This window comes from Aspergillus oryzae, chromosome 4 (genome assembly GCF_000184455.2).
Source record: "Aspergillus oryzae RIB40 DNA, chromosome 4".
Lineage (NCBI taxonomy): Eukaryota > Fungi > Ascomycota > Eurotiomycetes > Eurotiales > Aspergillaceae > Aspergillus > Aspergillus oryzae.
Genome location: NC_036438.1, coordinates 3,650,574 through 3,662,630, shown reverse-complemented (window position 1 = coordinate 3,662,630; position 12,057 = coordinate 3,650,574). Strand labels below are relative to the sequence as shown.

At 46.8% G+C, this 12,057-nt stretch overlaps 3 protein-coding genes across 3 annotated transcripts; 1 reads left to right on the top strand and 2 right to left on the bottom strand.

Moving 5' to 3' along the window:
* Positions 1-4,999: 4,999 nt before the first annotated feature.
* AO090102000326 (uncharacterized protein) lies at positions 5,000-6,366 on the bottom strand (the record flags this gene model as incomplete). Its single annotated transcript, XM_023236880.1, has 4 exons — positions 5,000-5,416; positions 6,050-6,142; positions 6,198-6,226; positions 6,285-6,366. The coding sequence occupies 4 exons, from the start codon at positions 6,364-6,366 to the stop codon at positions 5,000-5,002; spliced, it is 621 nt and encodes a 206-aa protein (XP_023091764.1).
* Positions 6,367-8,233: 1,867 nt separating this feature from the next.
* Positions 8,234-9,685, top strand: AO090102000327 (phosphatidylserine decarboxylase family protein; the record flags this gene model as incomplete). The annotated part of the gene is made up of 1 exon (XM_001822471.3): positions 8,234-9,685. The coding sequence occupies one exon, from the start codon at positions 8,234-8,236 to the stop codon at positions 9,683-9,685; it is 1,452 nt and encodes a 483-aa protein (XP_001822523.3).
* Positions 9,686-10,296: 611 nt separating this feature from the next.
* Positions 10,297-11,521, bottom strand: AO090102000329 (uncharacterized protein; the record flags this gene model as incomplete). The annotated part of the gene is made up of 4 exons (XM_023236879.1): positions 10,297-10,302; positions 10,420-10,722; positions 10,783-11,210; positions 11,311-11,521. The coding sequence occupies 4 exons, from the start codon at positions 11,519-11,521 to the stop codon at positions 10,297-10,299; spliced, it is 948 nt and encodes a 315-aa protein (XP_023091765.1).
* Between the last annotated feature and the right edge of the window lie 536 nt (positions 11,522-12,057).

Genomic DNA, 12,057 nt, shown 5'->3' with positions numbered 1-12,057 from the left:
CGAAATGCCGACCGGCCTTGAACCAGTGCGTTCTATTGTACCTCTCTCGTCATAAAAAGATACTCATCGACATTTGATCTGTAGAATCAAAATCATCTAATACAGTCTCCTAATGACCTTCAGAGGACCACACCTAATTGTCGACGCTTAATATCTATTCTGGTGCGTGCTAATCTCCCGTTTGATGGCGATTAAGATATTATGTATCTCATTCCGGTTCGAGTGAACACTCAAGGTCACTGTATGGCACGGATCGCTACATGAGCTAGCTGGCCGTAGTCGTACTAGCAGAACAACCGAACGGCCGTCGCAGATTAACCGCGTTTCTCGGCCAGATAGAAGTTACAAGCCTCTCCAGGGTAGGATACCCAGCAGAACTACGAGGTTGACACCTAGACGCGAGATGAACCACGTCCGCAGAAAGTTCAACAAACTGACCCGAAGCCCAGTCGTTAACACCGGTATTAACAGCATGCACCGGTCGATCCCACGCAATCCTGGGGGCTCCCTCGGGCGTCTTGGTGGACCTACCAAAGCGAGACCCCTACTCGCAGGGACCTTAAGGACGTTGGTCAACGTGACCATTTGCGAAGGGACAGGAACTTATCGCGGAGGAAGAGGCTTTTGCGGAAGCCACAGAGACCCGGGGGCATCACCGCGACCTCGTCCGGCCTATAAGCCAGATTAGCACTGTTTAGTGGAGGGGTATAACTATTGCCGGATAATATCACCCCTTCCCCTTCTGTTGGTCCACGCAGCCATAATTCCGCGGAGGTGATACGCAAATAAGGGCCCTTTATTAGTTTACCACCCGTCGCCTCCTTGCTAGATATGGTTTGGGCACAAACAGACTGAAAATGCAGACTAACCCCTGGCGCTACGCTGGCTGTGGGCACTCACGTTTCCACTTGGATTTCATGCTGGCAACGTTCAACCGAAATTATGGTAACTGCCATTCTCTCAAAATCCATATACTCGCCTCCCTCCTCAGCTGGGCCAGTGACTCGGACCATCCACACTCTAAGGCCACTGTGGACCAGTTCTGGTTCCGTCTGGCTGGGAGATATTCCTGGCATCGTACCCCTTGGTCATCAGGTTCTTTCTTCACACGACCATTATCGGCAGGTCATGAGCTAAGCCTCTCGTAATTGTCTGCCAGTCCAAAAATATTAAATACCCGGCGAAATATATGACCTAATGATCTAGCTGCCACATGGGGAGCGCTGGGGAAATTCATCATCAGCCGGCGCGTTGTAGAACCATAACAGAACTGGACCCCTCTCGATCCAATCAGCTTCCTGTTTTCGCCTATGCTTTCTATAATAACAAGGGGAGCATTGTGCAGCAACATATATGGCTCTCCTTTCGGATTAGATCGCTGCCTAATTACTAGGCGCTTTACGGCCCCGATTGTGGACCAAATACCCTCAGGTGTACCCTCCGGGAGTTTTGACTGAAAGGCGCAACACATCGTCTATTGGTAAACGGGCTTATTGAACCATTGAAGACGTGATTGGGGAAATATCTGTCGTAATGGCAATGGAGGCTTGGAGAATCAGCTCAGGTTGAAACATACAGAACCCTGCATAATTCACATTTAGGATGAAATATTCGAGGTTAAATTTACTGGATCGTTCTTCGGTGGTAATGATCCAAATTTCCGTTGTCTGCAATCACATCGGCCATTACCGCGTCCTCTATGTGATAAGCTCCAGAGAATTCTCCGCATGTGCACGGTGCCGGAGAAGGAATCTAGAGGATTAGGCACAATGCCCAATGCCATGATGAGTGTGTGTGCCATTATGCTTGAAGTACGATATACAGGCGCTAGATGGTCGGTCATTTTGCAGTTAGTGACATACTAATTTGTTCATTCTCGGCCACACCCTGAGTCTTAGTTGTCCGCCTCTATCAATATTGAAGTGTTTAGCCTGGCAGAATTAGTTGGAGCTGCCTGGGCTACACACTTCTCATGGTGAGCTCCTCCAAGCTTGAAAGCCGCATAAATTGTATGTTTACCTCCTTCTGTGAGTGACAGGGAGCTTTGGATTCCATTGACTCTTCATGGACTGTCCCATGTCACGTTTGTATGACCTAGCATAAGCCATGAATTGCCCTTCGAGAGCGGCCATGTATCCTCGACTTAGAAACTATTTGTCTCCCCTCGTCACGTCTCCTAGATTGTGGCTCCGGAACGTGGAAATGAATCTGCTCCTGATATGGGGAAATTCCAACCATCAACCACGTAAGCTCGCCATAAGCATTGGGTCAGAGAGCTAATAGTCTATCGCCGTACTGAGGTGCCCAAGGTCCTGAAGCTAAGCAGCAGTATATCTCGCTCCGTTGATAGAGGCTTCTAGTTAGTATGTATGGACACATAGCGAAGCTCGCCACATGATGGTATCTTCCTCGAGATTTGGCGACAACTGACACACCGTCTCAGGAGCTGATCCAGCTCAGTCGGGGGCAGGCATGACTGGCAAAGAAAGACAGCTCACAGGTGTCGACTGGGAACATTGCGCGGCGGGCTAGCGGACGCAACACCATTGGTGTGTCGAAGAATTTAAGGATTAATGCTTCGAAATGCTTGCTTTTCCCCGTCACAAAGTTTGTTTTTGGAGAGGACAAAGTGGCTCTTGAGGAAGCTACAAACTAGTGAGCATTGACACATTTTGATGAAATACACCTTGTTACCACAAGGCATACAACTGTCCTCCGTTGCGGTTCGTTGTTGTCAACCGATAGGACATCATTGTAGCGGGAAAGCAATGCGCATGGGGCTTGGATGACGGAAAAAATTGGCTATATTGTTGAATGCTGTACAAATAATGGCACAGCAAGACAAGCAGGCCATATGGAATCATGTCAAGACTCACCAGAGAAATATATATATACCATCTAAAGAGTTGAAATCCTGCTGTGTGGCGAGGGGAGGGTCAATAGGAGATAGAAGGAGATTGATATGGACAGCCATTAAGGGGTGTCTCTAAAGAACTCCTAACCACCAGGTAATATAGGCTTCAAAATGTGAATACGAAAGGTTGTCAAAGATGTGAAAGAATACATCATTCAATCATGAACTTCCTCATATCTACGTGGAATGACATAACATTCCTCGGCGTTCAGATTCAGCCTGAACCACACTCAGCTTAGCTTCATCCATTAGTAGCTGGCGCTTTCATCACCACTTCCACCAATGTTGACACTGTAGATCACTGTCTATAGAGGTCCACGCAGGGTATCAGTAATCACAGCAAGGGGCGGACATTATCAACGGCGAACTCCACTGTGCTAGCTAGTCATAGTTTTAATTCGTCTGGCCAACCGGAATGAATTAGGATCATGAATAAGAAGGACACCTGGAGGTGATGGTCGATGTAGACATTAATTATCTATCTTCACATGGACTTCAAGGAATGGCGGAATGGTGGTGAAGGATTATTTGCGCGTATCATTAGTTAATTATGGGTAGTACTACACACCAAGATAGAAGACCACACTTCACGTAACCCTTAGCGAACAACCCATATTGTGTAGTACTATTATGACCTATAATCTAAGATCTAATTATAGATTCATTCGGCGATGCAATTAGAGCTGACAGTAAGGAACAGACCACCTTTGACTGGTTATCCTCCATGCTAGTGAATTACGCCCCTGTGATTCATGGGCAGGGAAAGAATAATAAATGTCCAAAAGAGGAACAAAAGAGTATGCCTACCATATGAAGTAATGATCATAAATTTCCAAATGGTCTATTTTGGGTATATTCCAATCATGACTGTGTTACAATAAATCTTTATTTATAGAGCGTACTAACATGTGTGTGTGATACACGCTTGGAGTGAACAAAGCGCTGTTCCCAACCAGACCCAAAGGACAAGCCAATACTCCTACACTGCTACTGATGGTAAGACCATGCTCTAACATGTTTCATATATGACGCTCCATTAGAGGTCAGGAATTCGAAGTCGGGGCTTAGGCCGTTGTGTCATATCCCCAAACAATGCCGTCCGGATCGGCTGTGCGCCTCTAAAAATAACTGGTAGACTCCCAACTACTGTAGGTAGAATATGACCTACCAGTAGTGAACATGCTTATTCTCTAATGTTTGGTATATCAGGATGTTGTCCTCTCGGTTCGTATATCTCATTCTGCAATGAACGATATCACCGGTAGCCGTCTACTACGTTCTTGATATAACGACTTGCGGAACAGTAGTTATCTCTGATGGTAACATATGTATGCCATAAAGGGCCCAGGAAGACAAGCTAACGTCGTGCGATTAGCAAAAGCTCATTATTCATCCAAAAAAGAATTCCATCTCCACTAGCCACCACCACACAAGGTCTAACAGCCCTGGCCTTAGAACACCGCTACTATGGCACCCTCCGACTCTGCAGGTCACCTCTGCGATTGTACCTTCTCCATGCTTCCCGAGTCATCCAAGATAGGGATGATTGTCGGTATCCCATTTGGAGCTATCTTCCTACTTGCTATCGGGCTCTATATCGGGTTTGTCTGTCGGCGCAAGGACCCAAGACGTCAAAATACTGCGCCCCCTCGGAGCAGAACACCTGTTAATATGTTCAGTCGCGCAATTAAGGAGAAGTTTCCAGGGTTAGTAGGCGAGCTACCTGGTACGGATATGCACACAGCAACCGGCACATCCAATGTGAGGCGGGCTTTCTGATTATGGAATTGTATGGCCACAACATATACATTCAATATGTATTCGGCTGTTGAGGACTATGCTTGAGGGGATGAAGTCTACAAAATATTTTATCTTTCTTGCTCCTTGCCTCTACGTATTTTTTTTTTTTTTTTCCTGTCTTTCACTTTTTGATTTCCTTTTCTTAGTAACATATTCTTAACGTTACTTACCTGACATATGCTGTGAAAATACTACAGGTCCGAAAATAAAGGCAAGCACTTGAGAACCAATATCTTGTATAGAAGCTTAATACGGTGCGATAGAAAGGAAGTATACTATAAATTCTTAATTATCTCCCTCCTGATCTCTAAATGGCCAACCCTTCTCCAACAGCGCAATATCTTCTTGGTCTCCCTCAGCAATTGCTATCAGGGACTCCATGAGTTCCACGACTTTCTGCCGGGCAGACTCATAATTTCCATTGCTGATCCAGCCATCCTCACTAGCACCACCAATCTGCTCCCTCCACAAATTTACAACCGCATTCAATTGAAACAACTGTTCCTCCTTCTCGAAGAATTCCTCTAGCTCAGCATTGGTAAACTGTACAGGACAGCTCACACCCTTTGTATCAGGCAGGTTAGGCCAGTACTCAGTCATACGGATTAAGGCCCCCTTCAAGGTCATCAGGTTTCCACTCCACTGCCTCCCTGCCCTGTCTACAAGTGTTGCCGAGGATAAAGCAGGGGATCCCTTAGAGCACTGATGTCTGCTTTATTCAAGCCGCCATTGAAGAGACGATAGTAGTGCAAGAGAAGGCGTCGTCGATGGAGCTCATCGGCTTCCATCTTTGCTTCTCCCGAGAGGGTTTCGTAGTCAGCCGGAAGTGATGGCTCCTTGAGATTCGGGCGTTCTTCGGTATCTGGGTTTTCAAATGCTCGTGGATAGCCTGCAACCAGGAGACGCGGTTCGATTGTTGTGTGTTGCCAATCAATGATGGAAGAAATAGCACCCGAGTCGGGACAAATGAGAATGTTGTTGGGGTTTAGATCTGGATGGCGAAGTAGGCCGATTGAGCGGGCTCTAACGATCCTGCGGCAGCAAGTACGGAGCCAATTTGAGGTATTTGTTCAGGAGTTGGACATAATTATCGGGATGCTGTTCTCCTGAAAAAAGTCCATTACGTGGAAAGTCAAGCCTTTAAACCAACTGATGCTTGGATCTATATGAACACTCCTAAGACCTCGGCTTTAGAGGCCCCGATGATTAGCAAATAAAGAAAGGGAGAATAGTTAGTTGACGTTGACACGACCCGATTGATTTTCCGATTGGGGTCTCCTTGATCTAGAGCTTCTAGTCGTATGTACAAGATAATGCTGTTGGAGACCAACTTACCTTAAATGGGCTGTTACTGGGCAGTGATAGACCAGACTGCAGCCATCGCTGCGCAGTTGATGAAGTAAAGGTAAACAAAAAGTATTTGAGATTCTAGACCAAATCGTAATAGCAGTGTATTTATCATTTTACGAAATAGTTTCCGGACACATCGTCCTAGACGAAGATACGAATTGCCTAAGGGTGTCAAGACATTATTCTTTTTGAGCAGAATATAGTCTACTGATGCTAGTACCGGTGTGAACCTTCTGGACTTCTGAATCTCCGAAAGATCTTACCAGAGAAATTATGAGCGAACGGAGACTTGCATAGAGCATGGTCGGCGTAGTGACTTATCTCGAAGCTGTCACACATCAGTGACGGACTGAAACATCTTTGCAGTCTCAGTGGCTGGAGTGCCGATGAGTCTTTTGGGCTTCAAAGCGGTATTTGCCTATTCTCTCCAAATTCCAGTTGAAGTGAAAACATACTTGACAATTAGGCTAGGTTCAGCGAGGCTACGATGGGCACGCGGAGCACAATCCCATGAGATTCATGGGAAACAATAGGCACACGGCCTCCTCGATCCTTAATTATCCTAGTTATCTAACCTCCTCTTTCTGATGCATGATCCAGGATCATGAAAGTGGGTATCAGAGACATTCCATGGGAAATCAGTGCATACCTTCAAAAAAGCCTAGCTGCACCTGAGTTGGTCGAAACTAGGGTTGGAGTAGTTGGCTGGCGGTTCCTTGGTTAAATAAGTGAGTTGTATGTCTCCCACTACCCAACATGAACCATTGAAATGCAAAGTATTGTCCAGGTATAGGCGGCATTCTACGACATGTGGTGGGTAGCTGTTGAATGCTAACGAAACGACTTCAGCTCCGGTGGTAAACGAACGTTGCGACCATTCGATGCTCTACACGGATGTACCCCTCATGGTGGGTCAAACATGCATATTTGCAGCATGAGAAAGTCACGGAATTAGATTGAAGACCAGAGAGAAGTGTCGCTGGCTAAATGCGACACAATGCAGCCGTGAAGGACCATGTCATCACCTGTACTCCAATCAGGCTTCGTGCATTCCGTTGGTGTGGCGCATCCTTTCCAGCGCTGCATTATAGCGCCCAATCAAACATTCCTTGGCAGGATAGCATGCATGGGACAGATCATTCCTTGCGTTGATGGCCCCACGAGCTGGAAGCTCTCAGAACCAAAGCTGATATCATTCGGCAGAGAGATGCGTCGCATAATGGATTTCCTTGACAGCTGCCAATGTCTTGCATACTGAGGGGTTTTAAACCTGTATTCTTTTGCAGGTAGCATCGTGATGACAAAAGTACCATGTCCGAAGGGTGTCACTCAGCTGAACTGTGGAATCCATGTGAGTGGGGAAAAGCCCGCTATTCGAGGAAAAGGAAAGGATGAAAGATGGATGTACGGTCCTTCCTCTAGGCATATTTCCACGCTAATGCCCGTACCGTGCCATCAGAGCTATGACCAGATTGTTACTGTTTCCTAGCTCTCCCCACCACCCACTGACCATTTGACAGCTAAGATAGGTGATTGAATCGCTGTGTGGGGCCAGGCCTATGTACCGGCATGCTATTCACGGCACCGAGCTGTCTAGTATGCCATGCTCTCTGGAACTGAAGGTGATAGCTATAGTGGTGAGGTCTTATCTCAGCATAAGGTAGGATTAACCGACTCGTTTGAGAAGGGCCCATTAGCCTAGTATCCCATAGCGGAAGGTGTAAATCTGCCACGTACATCGAGTGCGAAATCCATGATCACGATCATCGAGACCCTGATTGTCTTGCCCGGGAAAGAGCCCCACGACTCGGAATCCACGGAACGACGCTCTTGTTTCACGTCGATTGGCTTCCTACCTTGACTCCAATAATTGGATGCACATCAGAGATGCATATGGCTGAGGGCCACGTCAATCATGATATCAATTCATGCAAACCCCTCATACCTTCAAGACAGGGTCAACGTCATCGACCATACCATACTTTCTGCGATACGCTGTACGATGGAAGTGATGCAATTCTGGTTATCACGCTGAGCATGACGGATTGATTATAAAAACCCCCAAAAGTTTCCCCGAAGAACAATGAATCCGCCATTCTTCATAGCTTTCAAACTGAACAACCCTTCCCAGCACCATTCCGCCATACATCCATAGCAATCCGCTTCATGATGCAGTCAGTCAGGATTATACCTACCTACATCGAGCGTGCCCCAGGCGCCCCAGCCACGGGAAGTTCCCTTCACAGTCACGGGCATTGGATGCCCGAGAATGTCGAGCTTCGTCGAGCTTGGCTTTCAAGCCTGTTGGACAAGACCAAGGCTGAAATCCCTCGGAAGCTGCGTGATAACGTGGAAAACCCAGTTGAAACGTTCCGAAAGCTGATTGAGAATGACTCAACCCTTTACATGCTCGCCCATTCCATGTTCGACGAAGTCCCCGAGAAGGCCCCGTACGATAGGGACCCGACTACTCTCAAGAAGCAGGTTCGGAACTACAAGACCATGCTATACCTCTTCAATACCCTCCTCACTGAGGTGCCTGAGTACTTTTTGAGAGACAACCCAAACGTACCCAGCGGTCTCATCGGGTTTCCGTTCAACATCATTGTTGACTGGCCCATGGGTACGCCAAGTGGACGGCAATTCTTCTTGGATACGAGAGTGAACAAGTGTCTCAAGGATATTCTGAACAAGTGGAATGAGTTTCTCAAAGACCCTACAGCGCAGGGTAATGGTAATAAGGGAGGCAACCAGGCTCTGATCGATGCTGGGTGGAGTTCCGACGCGGCAGTCGAACAGCTGGTGAACAAGGCGAATGAGTCCACGACTGATAAAAAAAAAACTTTCTCGGAGATATTCCAGCACCCTGCGAACGGCACCCAAGAGAACTTCTTCAACTATGCTTGTTGGGATAATTTCTTCACTCGAAGGTTCAAGGACGGTGTTCGCCCCGTAGCTGACGCGGCTGTCGTCAACGCCTGCGAATCATTCCCTTTGTCGTTCGACACTGATGTTTCGCGTCGCAACACTTTCTGGCTCAAGGGAACACCATACTCGCTTCATGATATGCTAGGAGCTACTCAAGACGAAAGAGTTGCATCTTACGTTGACGGCTTCGTCGGCGGCTCAGTCTATCAAGCCTTCCTGAGTGCCGACTCCTACCACTGTTGGAATGCCCCAGTTACCGGCAAGGTTGTATATCGCAGCCTGATTGATGGAACATACTTCGCCGAAACGGCTGCGGCAGGATTCGGAGGGTCGAATGGTCCTGACCCAGCAGGTCCAGACGTATCCCAGCGCTATATCACCCATATTGCTGCACGTGGTGTCCTCATCGTTGACACCAATGTCACAGGCGGCGCAAAGATCGGGCTGGTTGGCTTTGTACCCGTTGGAATGTCCGAAGTATCCACATGTGATTGGTTTGACAATACAGAAGAAGGAAAGACTATCTCTAAAGGAGATGTCATCGGGGCTTTCCATAGTGGTGGTTCCACTCACTGTCTTATCTTCCAGCGGGACGCTGTGAAGAAGTTGCAATTCATTCCCAAGGCACAGTACCCTGAGATCGCAACTACTAATTTGGCTGTCAATAGCGAATTGGCCAAACTCACCTCTTGAGGTGTTTTGCTACACTTCGTCTAAATTGTGACAGCGCTCTCGGTCTGTGAGACGTGATCTTGTTTCTAGCTTTAGGTATTCCAATGCCATGTTGATTTGTGACAAGACAGCCCCCAATTCATTCCTTTGAGCCTTACCTTCACGGGTTGCGTAGTGACTAGACTTGTTGGTGTCAGATGTCTTTTTGGCCTTGCATGATCGCTTAAAGAGCCAACCACCAAATATACAATCTTTCATTACAGATCCTCAGCCCAACACCTATGCTAACGCTGATTATTTCACTTCTCCGGAAAGTCCCGTAGGCAGGTTGATTATGGACAATAGAATACCATCACTAATGTTCCCACACGAGAACAGGTTTCACCGCGGTCCCTTCCTTCATGTCCTTCAATGCCTGTTTATATTCGGCGGCCTAAGAATTTTAAAAGATGTCAGTAAGCATAATGGGTGTCGCTCCAGGACGGATGGCTAGTGTCACTAACATCAAAATGCCGGACCAGCTGGTCGACTGGGAAGCGACCTTCGCGATACCATTGAATCATTTGCGGAATGGCCTTCGTCATTGTTAGTATCGAAATTACGATAGATTTAATCGTAGAAGATGAGGGCTATCAAACCTTGCCGGGAATACAATCACCTTCAATACATCCTATTATCGAACGACCGGACTATCATTTACAATAGAAAATGGTTAATACTTTCTGGAGCTTGGAAGGAGGGTCGAGGTCACTCACATTTATATGCTGTACGACATCGACATTCAGCTCATACCCTAAGGGAGGAACCCCAATAAGCACCAGTTTGCCTCTTTTCTGTGTAGCCTGGAGGCTTTGTTCAATCAGAGTGGGAACACCTGTGGTATCGATGACTACTGACGCCCCTGAGGGAAATAGTTGACGAACGGCATCCTTTAAGTTTGGTTTATCAGGGGTTCCTGTGTTGATGGTATGTGATGCCCCTAGTCGTTTGGCGTGTTCCAGGCGCGCCTCAACCTTATCGACAACAATTATAGCTTTGCATTCACGGATTTTGGCTGTCTAATTATCTTGTCATCAGTCCTATGAAAAACACAGAATGGAGCACTGAGAAAACCATACCATAAGCGCTCCCATCCCAACAGCACCCAGCCCCAAGATCATGACAACATCATCCGGGCCAGCATTAGACGAGTTCAAGATGGCGCCCATTCCAGTTTGGAATCCACATCCCAGTGGCGCAAAGAGCTTGAGCTCGTCTTCACTCTTAATCATATCTTTAACGTTGACAACGCTGATTTCGCTCGCCAGACTGTGCCGGGCAAAGCTAGACTGGCCAAAGTATTTGGACCAGGGCTCTTCCCCATTCTTACTGATTTTCATTCCTCCCTGCCGTCCAACGTAATTCTCCCCGGCGAACGCCTCGCAATATGCAGGATGCGCGCTCTGACACGATGCACAGGATGAACAGGAGTAGTAAGAGAGTAGAACTGGATCTCCAACCTCAACGGACTTCACATTCTGACCTAGTGCGCGTACGATACCGGCCCCTGTTACCGTTTAGCATGTCCGAAACCCGAATGTTTTATCTATTTATCTAGCTCATCTCGCGGCTTATACAATCAGGGGGTTTTGTGGATTATCAAATACCTTCATGTCCCAGTATCTTTGGATACTGGATTCCACTTGTCCCAGCTGGTACAGATGATAGAACTATATCCGTATGACAAATGCCTGTCGCGCGCATTTCCACAAGTATTTCTCCCTCACCAGGCGTATATACCTCGACCTCCTCCATCGTCCAGTTTATGCTCAGTGGCTCTTCGGGCTCACGAGCAACGATAGCGGTTGTGGTAATCATTCTTTATTTTATTTTTATTTTATTTTTATTTTTTTTTTTTTTTTTTCACAAGGTTCTCTCACAATAAGGGTGGACTAGGAAGGCTAAGGTGGTTTGAGTGTTTCTTTTGGTCACAGTGGAGACCAGAGTCTGATAAATAAACTAGGATTTGTCCTGCATGCCAGTTAAGACTTGTTTGGCGCGGGGTTGAATAACAGACGTGATGAAGCTTATCTTTATGCCTCGGGCCGATGCCTAGGTTAGAGATTTATCCACATTAAACAGCGTATACGTCACCGTTCGCCCGGTAGTGGATGGTTTTTGATGAGTACATTCTGCTGTGACTTGAAGCATTTGACCCATTTGTAATGTGTAGTTCCTGTGCTTTTAGGTATCATACTTCGTAAGTTTTCATTGGACTAAGTCATGCATTCTTTAGGTTGGTGCCGGAATCAATATATCTTGGTAGGACCGTTCAATAAAATAGATTCTAATTACGCTTGAAATTAGTGCTAGGAGAATAAGCTAGAAAGTTAAAGGCCATTTAAATGGGAGAG